This window comes from Cervus elaphus, chromosome 5 (genome assembly GCF_910594005.1).
Source record: "Cervus elaphus chromosome 5, mCerEla1.1, whole genome shotgun sequence".
Taxonomy (NCBI): domain Eukaryota; kingdom Metazoa; phylum Chordata; class Mammalia; order Artiodactyla; family Cervidae; genus Cervus; species Cervus elaphus.
In genome coordinates, this window is record NC_057819.1 from 114,406,274 (window position 1) to 114,425,255 (window position 18,982).

At 53.7% G+C, this 18,982-nt stretch overlaps 2 protein-coding genes across 15 annotated transcripts in view; one reads left to right on the forward strand and one right to left on the reverse strand.

Moving 5' to 3' along the window:
• Positions 1-1,786: 1,786 nt before the first annotated feature.
• Positions 1,787-5,310, forward strand: NKIRAS2 (NFKB inhibitor interacting Ras like 2). Its single transcript, XM_043904620.1, has 4 exons — positions 1,787-1,941; positions 2,897-3,005; positions 3,742-3,983; positions 4,642-5,310. Exons 2-4 carry the CDS (start codon positions 2,912-2,914, stop codon positions 4,879-4,881), a joined length of 576 nt encoding a protein of 191 aa, XP_043760555.1. The 5' UTR covers positions 1,787-1,941; positions 2,897-2,911; the 3' UTR covers positions 4,882-5,310.
• Positions 5,311-6,408: 1,098 nt separating this feature from the next.
• ZNF385C (zinc finger protein 385C) overlaps positions 6,409-18,982 on the reverse strand; it is a 56,840-nt gene continuing 44,266 nt past the window's right edge. For 6 of the 14 annotated variants that reach the window (XM_043904610.1, XM_043904604.1, XM_043904608.1 and 3 more), the window contains 7 exons: positions 16,782-16,930; positions 14,819-14,929; positions 13,083-13,248; positions 9,725-10,018; positions 8,771-8,967; positions 8,333-8,443; positions 6,409-7,841 (listed from right to left, as the gene is read on the reverse strand). In XM_043904610.1, coding sequence (XP_043760545.1) covers positions 7,605-7,841; positions 8,333-8,443; positions 8,771-8,967; positions 9,725-10,018; positions 13,083-13,248; positions 14,819-14,929; positions 16,782-16,930 — 1,265 coding nt within the window. In that variant the 3' untranslated portion in view covers positions 6,409-7,604. The remainder of the gene's footprint in view (positions 7,842-8,332; positions 8,444-8,770; positions 8,968-9,724; positions 10,019-13,082; positions 13,249-14,818; positions 14,930-16,781; positions 16,931-18,982) is intronic. The other 8 variants (XM_043904611.1, XM_043904605.1, XM_043904602.1 and 5 more) reach the window with 3 other exon arrangements.

The following is an 18,982-nucleotide window of genomic DNA, read 5'->3' on the forward strand; positions in this document are numbered from 1 at the left end:
CATCGGCCCCTGGAAGCCCTGCCCAACCAAGCCAGGGGAACGCAGGGCGTCTTCACACCTCGCCTTTCATCCCCTCTGGATCTCCAAGTACCAACTGGTTCATCACCCTAATGACGCTGACCCTTTTATGAGGCTGCTTTCATGTCAGCCGCCTGGGAGTGCCATCTCAGCATTAAGCCTAGGGAGGGTGGCACAGGGCCCCAGACCCTGCCCTGGAGTTTATAAGGCAGCTCGCAGGGTGAGGTCCCTGCTCCACAGTGTCCCCAGTGCTCCCAACCCTCATATAAACTCCCTGCTCAGCACGCTTGTTTTGCCGAATGCAATCTGGATTGGGAACTCAGATAGGGCAAGGACACAGCTTAATTTTCGTAGCCCTTCACCCAGACCAATTTTTGTGGACCTGACTTAAATTGGGGTTTCCTGACGTTAAACTAAGGGAGGGGGAGAGGTTGAGGTTAAAATATTAAAGTTAACGGTTACCAAAGAAGGGGTCAAGGGAATTTAAGAAGAATTTATCCCCCTTCTCCAGTAAAAGTCACTGCCATTGTCCATGAGCTGCTTGCACAGTCCCTGCCTACCACAGTGCTGAGGGAGCTGAAACCACACCTGTCACTGGGTAGTGGAGGATGGGAGAGGCTCCACTGGGGTTGGAAGAGACAAGTCATTTCTCCAGCCTGTCATTCAACAACTCTCTGCAAAGCTAGGTTGGGAAAGCACAGACTCAGGCCCTGCTTGCCAATGGCCTATGGTCTACAGTCTAATGCAGGAGGCCCACCTGTCCTTAACCACCTTCCTACTTTGTGTTATCTGCATCTTAAACTCTCAATTTAGAGAATGGATACATGCATATGTATGACTGTGTCACTTTGCTGTGTACCTGAAACCATCACAACATTTGTTAATTGACTATACTCCAATATAAAAAAAACTCCCGATTTATCACCAAGTCTTGTTGATTCTCTCATCAAATGTCTCTCAAATCTACCTTCTTTCCACCCCAATTCAGATTCTTTTCACTTTTTGGAAATCTTGGAATACTACCCTACTCTCCTAACTAACCCCAAGTCTCACCTCTCTCCAATCTTCACTCTTTACCAGAATGACCTTCTTAAAAGCAAAAACTGATCATGTCACTTCACTGGGATAAATCCTATCAATGGCTTTCCACTGCTGTTAGGATAGAGGTTGAACTCTTTGGCCAAGCACACAGGTCTTAGATTGTTTGGCTCCTTTCTACTATCAATACTGAACCCAAATATGTGTAGTTCCAGTAAATGCCATGGATGTTGCCATATTTTCTTCACCCTTTCCTTCCACCCCGTTCAAACCTCAACACAGACCTTCCTCTAGGAAGGTTCCATGGATAACGTGATGCCCACTGTTCCCAAGTTAAACACCCCTTGGCCGTGCTCCCACAACACCACTGTAATAGATCTTACATGCTAGACTGTCATTGGGTTAGATGTCTAGCTCCTCTAGATGGTGACATTCTAACGGGCCGCAACCAGGTATAATTCGCCAGCCTTTTCTCAGCACGTAGTCCTGCAACTGGCACAGAGTATGCGCTCAGAACACATTGGATGAATAAACGACTGAATAAACGAAGTGTTACTGTAGTAGCCTTTAGAGAAAGAACATTTGGGCATCTGAGACACCAGAACAGCACCCGGCGCGTCCCGCCAGCCTATAACCTGTGCCCTGGCGACCACCTAGCCGAGGTGCAGACCGTCATTTCCCCGCCGGTCTCTGAGGGCGCTGTGTCGCCGGCGCCCGCTCTCCGCCGCCGGAATTGGTCTTGCCGGATGGAAGCTGCAGGGGCGGGACCAGACGGAGTCGGGACCGACGCAGAGGAAGATCCGAGTGTTTGCCGTGGTGCCGCCCCACCCCTGGTCCCCGGGAACCTGGAGGGGCCCGGCTGTGCTGCTGCGAGGGCCCTGGGAGGTACGGGACTGGGAGGCCGGGGTCGACCACCGCTTTGGGACGCTCTAGGTGGCAGGATTCTGATTCCCTCTGGGAGCCCCCTGGTGGGGAGAATGTGCAGGAGGCTCATGTGGCAGTCTCTCTTGAGGTACCCCTTAATTGCGGGGCTCGTGGGAAGAGGGGAATCTGTACCGGGAGTTACCTCTGGAGAAGTTTCTGTGTGAAATACCTTGGGGAAGTTATCTCTGCCTGTCCTCTCTGGGGGAATCTTTGTCTAGGACTTCTGGGAAACCTGTGTTTGGGGTGTCTTGAGATTTCTGTGTCTAAGCCTTATCTGGGTGTGTCCAAGGGCAGCAAAATCTTTCTCCTTTCCAAAGCATTGTTTTCTTAGATTCCTTCCCTCCTTTGTCTCTTGTCTGATGTTCTTCATCCTAGCCATGGCCTTGACTGGGAATTAGAGGGAACGGATTGTCCAGATTAGCCTTTCTGGAAAGCAGAATGATGTTCTTAATTGTTCACTCCCCAAGAAGAGTGATGTAAGATAGACCCACACAAAATAATATCTCTGGTTATTTCTGTACGGGATCATGGTTAAAGAGAGGGAGCTGAACCAGAGCTCCCTTCAGCAACTGGTCCTCGACATCCTGTCCATTCTGTGCACAGAAAAGATCCTGGATGGTGGTGCCTTTAAGCCAGCTACGTGGCAGCTCTTCCCGCTTCGTGGCAACATTTACTGAGCACTTGCTCTGTGCCACTTACTGACCACGTACTGGGAATAAAAGTATGATACAGCTCACTGCCCAGTAGCAGACACAGACACATTGCAGACACTATGGTGGACATAGTACACCCTCCCGAGGGTAGCGGACAGTGCCGACTCCTCAAGGCTGTGTGTTCCGTTCAGAACTTGGGCTCTCGATTGAGGGAAGGCCCTATGTCTTCATCCTGCCTCACCCAGTGTGCTTCCATTCTTCAGGGTTGAAAGCTAAGCATGGGGAAGAGCTGCAAGGTGGTCGTGTGTGGCCAGGCTTCTGTGGGCAAGACTTCAATCCTGGAGCAGCTTCTGTACGGAAACCATGTAGTGGGTGAGTTGTTGGGGAATGGGCTGTGGTGGAGGAAGTGGAAGTATGAAGAGAAGATTTGATCACAACACGAAGAGGCTAAAAGTTGCTCCTGGTGGTTCTCCTGGGATCTGAAAGATCCCAACCCTGCCACACAGAAGAAATCTGGAAAGAGGAAACCCAATATCAGAGAAAGATAGGAAGGAAAAGCTTGCAAGTCACGCTGTGCTTAGCGTGGTATCAGCATAAGATTAACTCTGTTCCCCAAATCATTCCAGTCCAGCCAGGTTTGAAGTCTGACCCTGATCCTCAGCCCCCACATTCCTTTCTCCCCTTATCTGGTTGGCCTGTTAGGATATACTCAGTCACGCAGGTTCCCAATCTCTTTTCTCCCTAGAAACAAGCTTTTTTTTTTTTTTCTTTAAGCTGTGCTGGGTCTTTGTTGCCACACGGGATTTTCTCTAGTTACGGTGAAGGCAAGAGAGGGCTACTCTGTATTGCAGTGCATGGGCTTGTCATTGCAGCGGCTTCTCTTGTTACGGAGCACGGGTGCCAGGGTACTTGGGCTTCAGTAGTTGCGGTTCCTGGGCTCTAGAGCATAGGCTCAGGAATTGTGGAGCAGGGGCTTGGTTGCTCCAAGGCACGCGGGCTCTTCCCGGATCAGGGATTGAACCCAAATTTCCTGCATTGGCAGGTGGATTCTTTACCACTGAGCCACCAGCGAAGCCCAGAAACAAGTTTTCTCCTCATTTTGTCCCAGGTTCTGAGATGATCGAGACACAGGAGGACATCTACGTGGGCTCCATTGAGACTGACAGGGGGGTCCGGGAGCAGGTGCGTTTCTACGACACCCGGGGGCTCCGAGACGGGGCCGAGTTGCCCCGGCACTGCTTCTCCTGCACTGACGGCTATGTCCTCGTCTACAGCACGGACAGCCGGGAGTCCTTTCAGCGCGTGGAGCTGCTCAAGAAGGAGATTGACAAATCCAAGGACAAGAAGGAGGTGTGTGGGGGAACCCCGGTGGTGAGAGACTCTAGACCCTTGGCTAGCTTTGGGAGGCCTGGAATGGCTCTGTCTTTCACTCATTTGCCAGAAGCTAGGTTTGACACTGGAGGGCGGGGATGGAGACCACTGCTGGGGGTCTTCACCACTAGAGGTGCCCACCTGTTGAGACAGGTCAGCCAAAGAAGCTGCTCGAGTTTAGGAGATCCCTGCCCTAACACATGATGTCCGAACTAGTCTTTTTTGATAGTGGTTATGTGTTCAGCTGTGAAGGCCCTTTTGTTCTCAATCAGGCATTCTGGGAGTGCTTCCTCACCAGTTAACTTAGCCGGCAACTGACTGACTCCTAGTAATGATCAGGCGTGAATGACACAGGGCTTGTAACAGAACTCCTGGAGAGGGTGCCAGATGGAGGCCCCGCCCACAGTTTCTAATGTAGGAAGAGATGAGACCTCAGCGGCTGAGACTTCTTCCTCTCCCCTAGGACTCCGAGGTGGAAGTAGTTGTTTTTTCCTTTCCTCCCTCTGTTCAAGTTCTGGCTTCCATCTGGCACCTGCTCTGAGAGTTCCATGACAAGCCCGAGGTGGTCACTGGCCCTCATCCCCGCCCCCAGGGTCCATCTACAGCCACAGGCCTCTCCTGTGTTCCTCTTCCCCAGGTCACCATTGTGGTCCTCGGCAACAAGTGTGACCTGCAGGAGCAGCGGCGTGTAGACCCGGACGTGGCTCAGCACTGGGCCAAGTCGGAGAAGGTGAAGCTGTGGGAGGTGTCAGTGGCTGACCGCCGCTCCCTGCTGGAGCCCTTCGTCTACCTGGCCAGCAAGATGACCCAGCCCCAGAGCAAGTCTGCCTTCCCCCTCAGCCGCAAGAACAAGGGCAGCGGCTCCTTGGATGGCTGAAGAGGTGCCTTCCCAGCCCTGGAAGATGGGTTGGGGGGAAAGGGGGGTTTAGGTGAGCTTTCCTTCCCAGTCAAGGTAGGGAGCTCACCACTAGGCCAGGCAGCTGGGCTGTCCCAGGCTCAGGTCGCTTTTGTTCCCTCCCAGCTCTGGGAATTGCTGATAGTCTAGGTTAGCACCCCCAACCCCCCCAGGCCCCCATCATATCTGCCCTGCTGTGCCTGGGGTAGTTGTGGGTCACTGTCCCTTTCACCTGCCAGGAGAGGAAGCAGAGCTATGCAGAAGTGCCGCATCTAGGGTACTTAGGGTCCCTATCACAGGGACCTCCCACTTGCTGGTTTCCTGCCAGTATCTATTCTCTCTCTCTCTCTCATGCACACACACCCCCTGTTCAGGAAGCCTCTACACACACACACACACACACACACACACACTCACTCTCATGGCCTCTACACACACACACACACACACACACACACACACACTCACTCACTCTCATGGCCTCTACACACACACACACACACACACACACACACACACACACACACACACACACACACACACACACACACACACTCACTCACTCACTCACTCACTCTCATGGCACCAGCCTGGACTCTAGAGAAAGGGCGTGTGTGGATGTGCACGTGTGTGCATGCTGGTGTTCCGGGCACCTCCTCATCCAACAGCCCAGCCTCTCTCCTGTCCTCCCCTTGGCTGGAAGAAGCTAGCCTCCTGGGAGTGTCCTCTTCTGTTGTAACTCTTCCCCCGGCTTCCTCTTCCTGCTCAGGGAGCCTGTCACTGGGTGAGGTGGAATGGAACGCAGCTGGGCCGGGAGTCACCAGCTGGCTTTGTGGGCCTGCAAGGCCCTTCCCCTCTCGGGGCTTCGCTTTTCTCATCTGTAAGATGGTCTCGATTCTATCCTCTCTAGCCCTGTGGTTGGATACTGCCCACAACTGCGACTGTCCCCTCAGCTTCTCCCTTTTCAAGGTGCTACGCCTACAGCCCCGGAGGCTGGGACACTGCTCCCCCCGACCACCAGGGGGCAGGAGCGCGCTACTCGCTCTAGTTGCCAGAGCGGCCGCCCGGGGCCCGATCAGCGGGCCGCCCAGGCCTGGGGACCGGTCTTTCCCGTTCCTGTGGTGGTTTTCAGCTGATCGCTGGACTTCTATTTATCAATTTCCTGTGTTTATATGCCTGCTGCCACGGTGGAGGCTGGGCAAGGTGCTCCTCTAGCGCTCCCTTCTTACCTCAGATGCCTGAGCAGAACAAGGCCAAGCAGGAGCAGCTTCTCAGGAGCTGCCAGACCTGTCGGGGGCTCAGAAGGGTGGTTACACTTCCGGCACGCGGTCAGGTGAGCTTGTAACCTGCAACCTCCCGTGCTCACCTGCTTCTGATGCACACACCTAGCACAGGTGAGACACTACAGCCAGATGACCTCCAATACACGCCCCTTCTCCCCAGGACGGGAGAGGAGAGCAGGGGCAGGCGGCCCAGCTGGGCGAGTGGAGTTTTAGGGCGTATACAGGCTTGAGCTTAAATTCATTTATTAATGTGTTGGACACAATAAAACCACAACTGTTATCAAAAAGTTTCCCTCCCCTCCCCCTTTTTTTTCTTGTACCCCCATTGGAAATAGCTTTTTTAAAAAAGGATAACAGGCGGATACTGGCGAAGTCCCATATCGTGGGGTGGTGGGTGGCAGTGCTGGGGTGGGAGGCGGGTGGTGGCAGTAATCTTGACAGCACGAAAATGGGTCTTGAGAGTGGATCCCAACACTCGGGTTCACAGCGAGGGGGGCTTGGGCTGCTGGTCTGGGGAGAAAGCTGAGTTGAGTGCTGGGGGCCAGTTTGAAGTGAGGAACTGGAGGGGAGCCCTGGGGGGTGGATTTGGTGTCAGGGGGGCCCATAGTCTGAGGGAGACCCAGTGTCACCCCACTTCCCCCTCGAGAGCTGGGGTTCAGGAAGACTCAATGAAAGGCTAAGAGGGGAGAACGTGTGTGGGACTGGTCATTTCCTCTATTACGGACGGCCCAGCCAGAACATCACCATCACCATCACCTCATCCTATCAGCAGGTGGAAACCCCAGAAGCTTGCGGCTCCAGCCGCCCCTTGGCTTTGTCCCACTTGGTGCTGCTCCCTCTCTCCTCCACGGTCCTCCACCACACCCTTGTCCAGGCAGCCTTGAACCCACTCCTGCTGGAGACCCCCTCCATCATCGCCAGTGATTCTCTGGGGAATCCAGTGGATGGGGAAGACCACCCCCACCCCACCCCCTGCAGGGCATGGGAATAGAGGTCACAGTCTTGTCCTCAGGCTAGGAGAAAGTCAGATTCCTTGGGCCTCTGGCCACATGGCTGTAGGTCTTGAGTTGGGGGGATGAGAGCACCATGGGACTGGGGCTAGGATTATTGCATAGATCTTTGGGTTTTTCGGTTTGCTCCCCGTAAGTCAGGATGGGAAATGGAGGGGAGACCAGGACTAGCCCTAGACACCAGAGGCAGGGAGGGTGCAGATGGATGGTCCGTGGGCCAGGGTGGCATTAGTTGAGTCCCCAGTGCAGACTGAGGGCTGGGCAGAGCAGCTCTTAGCGTTAGCCCAGCTCTTCCTAGATTGGGCAGGACCCCGAGGCTATACAAGGCATTCTCCTGAGGGATGGAGGGAACTGAGGCATCTCAGGGAGAGGGATCAGGGCCGGTGGTGGGCAGAGGCGACTGCTGGGAGGGCTAATAGGGGGCAAAGACGATGGGTCCCGTGGCAGGGCGAACGGCTCCCGCTGGGGTGCGAAACAGAGCCGGACCCAGGATCGGAGCTGGGAAGAGGGTGGTGGCCGCTGTGGGGGCAGGCCGGAGGGCCAGGGGCCCTGGCAGGGCACAGATGGCTGCCGCCGCGGTGGGGAGCGGGCTGGGCAGGAAGCGGGCTGCCAGGGTCTTGGTGAGTTGCTTCTGCAAGGCCAGTTTAGACTGCAAAGAAAAGAGGGATGGACACAGTCTTTGACCCCAGGAAAATCCCCTCCCCTCCCTTGGCCCCATCCCCTAGACCTTTTGCTGCAGGAAAAACGTGACTTTCAGGATTCCAAACCTAAATCCTCCTCCCTTCCCACCCCCACACATTCATTCCACAGGGCTTTCTCCACCACCTGTCGTCCTGTCCAGAGGGAGGAGACTCTTGGGATGGGCCAAGCTGGGAGGCTAGGGGGAATGAGGGGTGGACACGGTCTCCAGGAGATGCTCGCCCACCCCTTGCGCTTGCCCCTGAGATGACTTTCCCGGGCCCACCTCCCCGGAAATTTTTCTGGGCAGATCCCAAGACAACCAAAAACCCAACCCCAGTTCTTTCCCTGCCCAGGCCTCCATGAGATGGGGTGGGGAGGCTTCCTTCCTGCCCCACCTCCCGCCGCCCAGCCTGCCCTCCCTTCCGGCCGGCCCTCTCCCCTCCGGACCTGGACCGATACCTTGAGGAGATTCACAGCCAGTGCCGCGTGCTTCTGCAGCTTGCTGTGCTGGCTGGAGGGCTTGGGGGGCTTCCCAGCCAGACGGTCTTTGTGTCTCCTGCTGCTCAGGTGCTAATGGACGGACAGAGAGACTGGGAACAAAACGAGGAACCCAGGGACCCCAAAACTACCCTCTCACGCTTGGCTAGCTCACCCTTCTGCTACCCACAGTTCACACACCTAATCCACCTGGCCCTGGAGCAGCCCTGGGAAGGGGAGGCAAGAATCAGCCTTGGCCTTCCAGGAGCTCACCACCCCCTGAGCATCACACCTCTTTCTCCACCTGCCCCCTGCTCTGCTCCATCCACCTTCTCCCGGAAGGCTCTCTCCTCCCCGCCCAGCGTGGGGCCCACCCCCTCACCTCTGCTCCACCCCCAATCCCAGCCTCACTTGCCCCACCTGCTTGAGCTGGGTCTCTGAGTTGACCTGGAGCTGACAGAGAGCACAGTGGAATGGGGGGCTGGGCCCCTGCCGGCCCCCCCGGCCCCCTGTCACTCTCTTGGCCTTGTGTCCAGCTCCTCCCCGGGGCACCGTGCGGCCCCGGCCCCTGCGGGGAGCTCCCCGCTGACCTTCCACCATCCACCGGTGCTTGGCTCCTGGCGGAAGGAAAGGAGACAGCTTGTCAGCACCAGAGAGGGGCTACAGGGCCACGGAGACCCCCCTCCAAGCCAGGTCAGCCTGGCTGTCCCTTGAAGCCTCCAGGCTGCTCGACATCGACAGCCCCTCCAGCCACATGAAGTTTCTCTTTCCCTCTGAAAGGTCTTCCCATGCGTGCTAAGTCACTTCAGTCATGTCTGACTCTGCAACCCCATGGACTATAGCCTGCCAGGCTTCTCTCTCCGTGGGATTCTCCAGGCAAGAATACTGGAGTGGGTTGCTGTGTCCTCCCCCAGGGGATCTCCCTGCATCTCAGGGATCAAACCCACGTCTCTCATGTCTCCTGCATTGGCAGGGGTTTCTTTACCACTAGTGCCACCTGGAAAGCCCCAAAGATCCTCCCAGCTGCGTTCATTTCATGCCTCAAGGAAGCTTCCTTGCAGAGTAAACTTTAGGTTGGCTTCCCTTTGACTCTCATCCCAACCCCCTCCCCTAGGTCTGACCCAAGGAGAGATGGAGGCGGGTGTCTCCCGTCTTCTGTGGGGACCCTTCAAATCTTGTTGCTTCAGGCTTCTCTTCCCAATCCTCCCTCCCCAAGCATTAGCTGGAGGACCCCAAGTGCCTGCCCACTCACAGCTGGGCACAGCACCTCTGTCAGCCAGCCCTCGAGCACAGTGCCCACCCAGAAGCCACAGTCTGCCCACATCTGGTGAGGGGCATCGCCTCCCTGGACTCAAGCTGGCGGGGCGCACTGACCTGTGTTGTGAGCCTGAAGCTGGGAGGCGGAATTCACGGTCACCTTACATGTGGCGCAGTAGAGGCGCCCCTTCTCGCCCCTGCCTTCCCCACTCACACCGCTTCCCACAGCAGCTGCCGCCGGTTCAGACTCTGGGGCCTCTGGCCCAGGCTCTGGGGAGCAGGGTGGGCAAGACGAAGAGGAGGAAGAGGAGACAGCATCCAAGAGGTCTGAGGGGACCGGCTCCCTGGGTGTGGGTTCTGGACTCCGGGGTGACTGGATTTCGGGATCAGGAGGAGGGGCTGCAGGAACTGCTGGGGAGATAGAAGGCTTCGGTGAGAGGGCGAGCTCCAAGATGATTCTCAAGACCATGACTTTTTAAAAATTTTTTATTTTTTCTAACTTTTGGCTGCATGTGACATGTTGGATCTTAGTTCCCCAATCAGGAATCAAACCCGTGCCTCCTACAGTGGAAGCTTGACGTCTTTAACAGCTAGACTGCCAGGGAGGTCCCTCGAGACCATGATTTTAAGCACAGACATCCTGGGGGTAGCATGGCTGAGTGGAGGGCCCCTGGTGTAGGGATGACCAGCACTGAATTCCAGACTTCCCACCAAATCACTGGGCAGACTTGGGCTCAGCTTTCTCACATGAAATCATAAAGTTGGGCCCAGTGGTCTCAGAGAGCCCACCCAGTCCTGATAATCTACAGTTATTAGCTAACTGTTAAATAAGTGGAAGTCACCAAAAAGATGTACTAGAATATTCATAGAGCACTATTCCTAGCAGCAGAAACTGGAAACTATCCAAATAATTATCAACAGGAGAATAGTGAAAAAAGTTGGTGAGCAATGGAATACTACATGGCAATGAAAAAGGATAAAACACAGCTACACACAACAACATGGAAGAAGCCAGATGCAAAACCTACATACTCCAGATCTTCCTCAGTCTATAATGGGGTTACATCCCAATAAACCCATCATAATTAAAAAATGCATTTAATACACCTAACCTACCGAACATAAAAGCATGGCCCAGCCTACCTTAAATATGCTCAGAACACCTACCTTAGCTTACAGTTGAGCAAAATCATCTAACACAAAGCCTATATTATAATAAAGTGTTGACTACCTCATGTCATTTATGGAATACTGTGCTGAAAGTGAAAAACACATTGCTTGCATGGGCACAGAATGGTTGTGTGTCAGTTGTTCACCCTCCCGGTCACGTGGCTGCAGCTGTCCAACATCACAAAAGAGTATGTACCTCTGTCATACAGAGTGAAGTCGGTCAGAGAGAGAAAAACAAATATATACTAATGCATATGTGTGGAATCTAGGAAAATGTACACATGAACCTATTTGCAGGGCAGGAATAGAGACACAGAGGTAGAGAATGGACACATGCACACAGAAGGGGAAGCGGAGGGTGGGACAAATTGGGAGATGAGGACTGACATACGCTACCAAGTGTAAAACAGAGAGCTAGTGGGAGCCTGTGTAGAGCACAAGGAACTCAGCTTGCTGTTCTGTGGGGACCTAGAGGGGTGGAATGAGGAGCGCATGAGAGGAGGTCCAGGAGGGTGGGGATATATGTACACATAGAGCTGATCCACTTCCTTTTACAGCAGAAACTAATACATTGTTATCTGCTTGGGCTCCAAAATCACTGCAGGTGGTGACTGCAGCCATGAAATTAAAAGACGCTTGCTCCTGGAAGAAAAGCTATGGCAAATCTAGACAGCTTATTAAAAAGCAGAGACTTGACTTTGCTGACAAAGGTCCGTCTAGTCAAAGCTATGGTTTTTCCAGTAGTCATGTATGGATGTGAGAACTGGAACATAAAGAAGACTGAGCGCCAAAGAATTGGTGCTTTTGAACTGTGGTGTTTGAGAAGACTTGAGAGTCCCTTGGACTACAAGGAGATCAAACCAGTCAATCCTAAAGGAAATCAGTCCTGAATGTTCACTGGAAGGACTGATGCTAAAGCTGAAGCTCCAATACTCTGGCCACCTGATGCGAAGAACTGACTCATTGGAAAAGATCCTGATACTGGGAAAGATTGAAGGCAGGAGGAGAAGGGGATGACAGAGGATCAGATGGTTGGATGGCATCACCAACTCGATGGACATGAGTTTGAGCAAGCTCCAGGAGTTGGTGATGGACAGGGAAGCCTGGCGTGCTGCAGTCCATGGGGTTGCAAAGAGTTGGGCACAACTGAGCAACTGAACTGAACTGAAAACAACACACTAAAGCAATTATACACCAATTAAAAAAAGAGTATGTACCGTATATCTCTAGCCCAGAAAAGATCAAAATTTGAAGTTGGAAGTCCAGTTTCTAACTGAATGCATATCAGTTTCATACCATGTGTGCTAAGTCACTTCAGTCGTGCCCAACTCTTTGTGACCCCATGGACTGTAGCCCAACAGGCTCCTCTGTCCATGGGATTCTCCAGACAAGAATACTGGAGTGGGTTGCTGTGCCCTCCCCCAGGGGATCTTCCTGACTCAGGGATCGAACCCATGTCTCCCGCACTGCAGGTGGATTCTTTACCACTGAGCCACCGGGGAAGCCCTGGAAGTCAAAAGATGATAATCCAAATCATCGTGAAGTTGGGAACCGTCTGTATGTCATTAACCAAAACCAGGTGAGACTAATCTCTGGTGAGAAAAGTCAGGCTCATGGTTACCCTGGGGGAGGGTTATAGGTGGTTGAATAGCATCACCCCCAAACTTATGTGCATCTGGAATCTCCGAATGTGATCTTATCTGGAAAGCAGAGTCTTTGCTGATGTAATTCGTTAAGATAAGATCAAACTGGACTAGAGTGGACCCGAGGTCAGTGACTGGTGTCCTTCTAAGAAGATCATGTGAACACACAGACACAAGGGAGAAGGTGATGTAAGGATGGAGACAGAAGGTCACAATGTGGCCAAGGATTGCTGGCAACCATGAAGCTAGAAGAGGGGGATGAAACAGACTCTCTCTCTGTACCCCGGGAAGGAACCAACCCTGCTGACACCTTGTTCCAAAGGTCTGACCTCCAGAAACTGAGAAAATACAGTTCTGTTACTTTCAGCCACCCAGTTTGTGGTCATTCGTTATCCCAGGCCTAGGAAGCTCACAGGGTAGTGACTGGGAGAGGGCCCAAGGAGTGGGGGGCGGTGCTTCTGGGGTGCTTGTGACATGTTTCTTCACCTCAGCAGATTCAGGCTGTAAAATCTGAGATGCTCTTCCGTGTGGTGTGTGCCTCTTCGTGTACAGATGGTATACTCCAACACAAGTGGGAATAATAATAAGCAGAAAGCGCTCCACCCCTTGTCAGAAACCAGAATTGGAGTGGGACAGGGGCTGGACAAAAGTTCAGGACTGACCTTTGCTGCGCAGCTCTTCAGGGGCTCCACCGGCTGGAGTCGGGGTGGGGGACGCCAGCGTCTCATCCTGGGTCAGGGTTTGAGGCCTCTGCTTGCTCTTGGCAGCTTCAACAGCCTTGAGTTTTCTGGCATGTTTGTGGCCTTTGTAATGTGCTTCGGCCTGGTTCTGGGGAGGGGAGAGCCTGGGGTCACCATTCATTTGCTGAGTCTACCTGCCCCATCCATGAGCTGGCACGTAGCGGGCAGGTCAGAGGGAGGCAGGGCTCTGGCCACACAGGGAGCAAATCCTTGCCATTGTCATTGTCATCATAGCACGTGTGTGGGCCTGAGGGTTACAGAATGCATTCTCATATGTGAGCTCCCAGGCAAACCGCCACCGCCTTCCAATTCTGCCTCGGTGCCTTTTTAGCTGTGCATCTTTGGACAAGTCACTTCACCTTTCTGAGCCTCAGTTTCCTGACTTGTAAGCTTTGGGATGATAACACTGATTTCATAGGGTTGTGAGAATGAAAATGAGAACATGAATGACAAGTGAAAGCAAAAGTGTTAGTCGCTCAGTCATGTCCAACTCTTTGTGACCCTATGGACTATACCCTGCCAGGCTCCTCTGTCCATGGAATTCTCCAGGCAAGGATACTGGAGTGGGTTGCCATTCCCTTCTCCAGGGGATCTTCCCAACCCAGGGATGAATGACAAGGGCCTACTACAGAGAATAAGTGCTCAGTGAATATTAGTTACTAGGTTTATAAATGCATGGGTGGGAAAACAGAGCAGTCCCCGCGCTTTACGGACATACACTCCAGATCATTCATCCTTCTGTACGTGTTTTTTAACAAATAGTGTGCATTTGCTGCTTGCCAGGCTGTATTGGGCCCGGCATGAAAAATATATGGTTTCTCTATCAGAATGAGTCTCTCTGTCCATCACTTGCATGACTCACGTAACCTGAAAGCCTGGAAGGAACCCCCAAATCTGGCCTGTCCACTAGGAGTTCCTGCTTATTGCTCCCCAAAGTAGGAATGACAAGGCCCTGTGGCCTCTCCTTAGGCTCTTTTACAAGAGCAGATCTGCCAACAGCATCTCCCAAACTGCAGAAGTTGCCTGGACAGAAGGCAAACATTCCCTTGGAGGCCAGAATGAGGCTTCCCTACTCTCTCGGGGCAGGCCCTACTAGGAAGTATGTGGACTATGGGGTCAGCCAGGCCTGGGTTCAAATCCCAGCTCTGCTAATTACCAGCTGTGTGACCTCAGGCAAGTCACTTAACCTCTCTGAAGCTCAGTTTCCTCATCTGAAAAATGAGGCTGAGGATAGGACCTTGAACCATCTCACTGATGTATCCTGAGAACTAATGAAGAGGATGGACACGAACAGATTCTGTGAACTCAGGTGTGTTAAGAACTCAGCCCCAAACAAGAACCAATGGTGGCCCCTGGGACCCAGAGTAGGGAAGGGCAGTCTGCTCTCATCAGAAGGTTCCAGAACACAGGAAAGAGGCATATGGGAGGAAAACAGAATCCCAGGGGGATGGGCTGGAAAGGGGCACAGGAATCTGGAGAGAGGAGAGGATGGGATGGATAAAGGGCCAGGAGCGGCTCTTCCTCAACGAAGGACAGAAAATACAGACCACAGTCCCTTTGCCACCCCTATTCCTCCACTCAGGAAAGACCTGAAAGCCCAGGCTCCAGCCCGCTCCCTGCCCAGCAACCCCCAGCCTCTTTCCACAACTCCCTCTCACCGCTGAGTTGAATCTCAGGTGACAGATGTTACAGGAAATGAAGAGCTTCTTCTTCAGGGGAGAGGGGACCCCAAATGTGTGGCTGATGACAGCTTTCTGGACCGGGTCCATCTGTGGAGGGGGTGGGAGGGCATAGTAACTGTGGGGTCAGCTAAGTAAGGAGGGAGGGCAGTGCTAATTGCCCAAAACTAAAGTCTATGGAGGAGGGCAGTGGTCAGCCCATAGGAAGAAATTTCCCTTGTCTGTGGATATTAGACACCAAAAAAAGAAACAGTCTCTTCCCTGGCTGACTTTCTTAGATGGCCTAGGCTTCTGCTAGGAGGCAGGGGGACGGCCATGTGACTTTTGTGATCTTGAGAAACAGAACCATGGCCTGGTGACCACACTGGCTTCCCTTGCTGCCCCTCTGGTCTCTTTTTTCGCTCATTCATGAGAATCACATCTACGTGTACAGAGAGTTGAGGGCAGGGAGAAGCAGAGAAGGGAATTTGGAATTTCCTCTCCCATAACCTAGTCTTGTGCTGGACCTGTGGGCGAGGGGAGATAAAGCTTATTATATCAGCTTTGCCGCTGTCCCAGGGCCTGAGAGAGAGCCACAGCCCAGGACAGTGGGGGACCAGGTTGGGGGCGGCGAACAGGGTTAGCAGGTGGAAGCCAGAGGGTTCCCTGAATAGTAGGGTCATTTCCCTGGAATATGAATTTGTATTTTTTTTTTCTTTTCCTTGTTTTAAATAATTTCTGTTTCTTCTATCAAACCAAGCCTTTATGTTCCCCTTTCTCAAGGGCAGGGTTGTTGTGTCAAAAGCAGAAGTCGTGGGGGGCTTACTTGTCAAGAGGAACTTTCCAAACCTTCCTGAGAGAGGAGAACACAGGCCTTGAGAGAAGAGCATGGTTTCAGGAAGTTCCCTGAGACCAGAGAAAGGTTCTAACCCTCACAGCACCCAGGGCCGGGGGCTGAGGTGGGTGGGTGGGTGGTAGGGCGGGACAGGATTTCAGGGAAGAATGGCCTGCTGGGCCCCCAGTGATGAGAGCAGCAGACTGACCCCCTCGTAAGGACCATGTGCCCAAACAGTGAGCATGTCAGCAAGCAACAGTGGGGACTGAGAACCAGAGGACCCCCCCAGTTGTCTCAGGCTCCTTAGGATCTTTGTACAACCCTGGAGGGTGGGAAGGAAGGGGCTCCCAAGGGTGATTAGATGGAATTTCCCACCATCTTGTCAGGATGGCCTGGGGCTCATCAATGATTACATTTGATCTTTCAAATTTTTTTAAAAAGGGGTCATATAGCTCATATAGTGAAGTAAATTTCAGATTTACACACATACATGGAAATACATGGGAATACTAGTACACAGGCTAGTAGTGGGCAGACACACAGCACATAAACTTAACAGGCAGTTACAAATCACAGAAACAAGCAGAAAGATACACACTCACCTGCACACCAATGGCACACATCCACAAACTTAGAATCATCCAAACCATATTAAAAACATACATGCAGAGGCCAGACACACACCAAACACATACACAGTGGACACAAAAAACTCTCAGATACCCAGGCATATACACTAAAGACAACTATGCAGGCATAAAGAGTTCACAAGCACATGTGCACAAACTCACACCTACAAATACACAAAATTGTATAGAGACAAACTAAAACAGAAAGGCACACAGACATACACAGATCATCGGCAGATGCCCCTTTATGAAAACTTGCTGAAACCTGCAGTCCACAGGCCCTCCGGGCCCAGCAGCAGTTGATAGGGGAGAGGACGGTAGCATCCTGGATATTCTGGCCTAAGGAGGAGCTGGGCCCCATTTTGGGAGCACCTGGTCACTCGGGGGGATGTTGCTCCTGGTTGGACCCAGCTTCTGAGAGCCGACCCCTGGGAGCCCACCTTCCCAGCCCACCCCCATGCTGGGCTGCACTCCCCCCACCCACCCGCCCAGCCCGTACCGTGCTGAAGTTGGGGAAGAGATTGAGCGGGGTGGCGCCATTGAAGTGGAAGGTGAGCAAGTGCTTGAAGTCCAGCGGGGGCTGCAGAGGCCTGGCGGGCAGGGCCAGGGAGGCCAGCAGCGGGCTGGGGGCTCCGGAGGCCGGGCCTGCTGCAGGAGGAAGAAGGTCAGGGTCTGAAACGGGGAGTCACAGGGCTCGCTCCTCCCTCCACAGCCAGAACAAGAGGTTGATGGGCTTCTTGGCTGTGGAGCCAGGGCAGAAACTCCTGTCTCCACAAAGCAGCGCTGGCTAAACCCAGGGTGATTATAGACCATTTCTGCATCTCTCCCCTGCACCACTGGGGAAGGGGAAGCAGAGGGTCCACAGTTCCAGGCTCCTAGCCCAGAAGGATGACCACACACACACCCCCCCCACAGGGGCAGCATTATGGCCCCAGTGAACCCCAGAGGGGAGTCGGGGGGGCCCCTGACACACACACCACCATGGAGACTGCATGATGCACTGGGTTTCCACTTTATTGCAAATTAAACCCAAACCCAGGAGACTTGGGGAAAGGCCAGCCCCCTCCCTCTCACTAACTACTCCCCTCCAGAGCCCCCACAGCATTCACAGCAAGGACTGAATCTGAAGGGATGTGTTCCCCAACTCCGGTGAGGCCCCAACTGCTCTCCCCTGGAGACAAAAAGCCCTCCAACACCCCTGGGTCAGGCCTGAGGCTGGTCCTTGGGGTCAACCAGTCCAGCACTGTGGTTTATACAGTCTTTGGTCTTAAGGGTCTGAGGCAGGGGCCTGGGTTCAATCCCTGGTCAGGGCACTAAAATCTCAAATCTCAGCACTGCCAAAAAAAGAGAGGGAGAGATCTGAGGCAAGGGCAGGAGAAGGTTAGGAACTTGGAGAACAACCAGACTTTGAGGAAGAAAAAAATTAGAAATAAATTCGGTCCATTTGGGACTTTTTTGAACCCTGTCGTTGCAAAACCAAAAAAAATCCTTTTAGATTTTGTGTGTTAACACTAGGGAGGCTAGGATAGATTTATTTCACATTGATAAATATGTCTGTCTATGTGTGTGCTAAGTCGCTTCAGTCTAGTTTGACTCTTTACCACCCTATGGACCGTAGACTGCCAGGCTCCTCTGTCCATGGGATTTTCCAGGTAAGAATACTGGAGTGGATGTCTAAGTACACGGCCAAATACAGAAAAGTCTCAGGCAGCCTGTTGGTGGAGAGGGAACCTCTTACTTCCCTTGAGCTTTTTCACAGAAAGGGTGCTCTGCTGTGTGTCAAAAACAAAGACGTTTTTTCCCCCAGTCACATCTGAAGAGAAGACATGTTGCTAGGAGCAGGGCTAAGAGTCAAGGACCCAGTCTCCTGGCCTTCAACCCCTCAGCTACGGAGGCTCTGTCTTCCTCCTTCCAACCAAGACCCCTCAGCTTTTCTAGAGCGAAAACTTGAGTGGAGTTCAGAGAGAAAAGGATGAACTACTCCCCGCAGAACTGGAAAGGTCAGGAGTGGTATTTTGGGCGCCCGAGACCCTAGCACCTCTGCCCACGGGCCCCAGCGCCCACTCGCACCCCCGACCCACCTCCTCTTCCACATCCCACTGAGCTGGGTTAGTACTCAGCGTGGAGCTGAGGAAGCCTGGGGAAGGTGGGTGGCAGGCCACAGTTAGGAGGTAAGCTTGCTAGGTCAAATCTGGCTTGGCCCTTAGCAAGCCCAGGGGCCAAGGACTGGCTGGACGGAGGCGAGGCGGCCGCTCTCAGATGAGCTGCGAGCCCAGGAGGCCCTCGCTCCACCCGCTCTCTAGGAACTCCACCGCCAGCGCAAAGTCAAATTCGTGCAGCGGCGGCCCATCCACCGCGATCTTCACCGCGGGGCCGCCCCGTCCTTCCCCCGCCCCGCCCGGCCCCCACCACCGCAGCTCCCGGCTGCGGCCGACCTTGTCCAGGAGGCCGGCGCCCGCAGGCAGCGCCAAGGCCAGTGCGGCCAGGGCGGCGAAGTCGGGGAAGAGCTCGTGCAGTTCTGAGCGCGCGCACGCCAGCTTGGTGCACAGGGCCCGCGGGCCCAGCCGCCCCAGGCTGCAAACCACGCGCTTGAAGAGCGCGAAGTCGCCCAGCGCCCTCTGGCGCACCACAGCGGGGGCGAAGGCGCGCAGCAGGACGCGGAGTGCCCCCTCGCCGTGAGCGCCCAGCTCCTCGGGGGCC

Coding starts and splice junctions, on each gene's coding strand:
- NKIRAS2 (XM_043904620.1), top strand. CDS start 2,912: ATGGGGAAGAGCTGCAAGGTGGTCGTGTGTGGCCAGGCTTCTGTGGGC. Junction 3,006..3,741: donor GTACGGAAACCATGTAGTGG/GTGAGTTGTTGG, acceptor ATTTTGTCCCAG/GTTCTGAGATGATCGAGACA. Junction 3,984..4,641: donor AATCCAAGGACAAGAAGGAG/GTGTGTGGGGGA, acceptor CCTCTTCCCCAG/GTCACCATTGTGGTCCTCGG.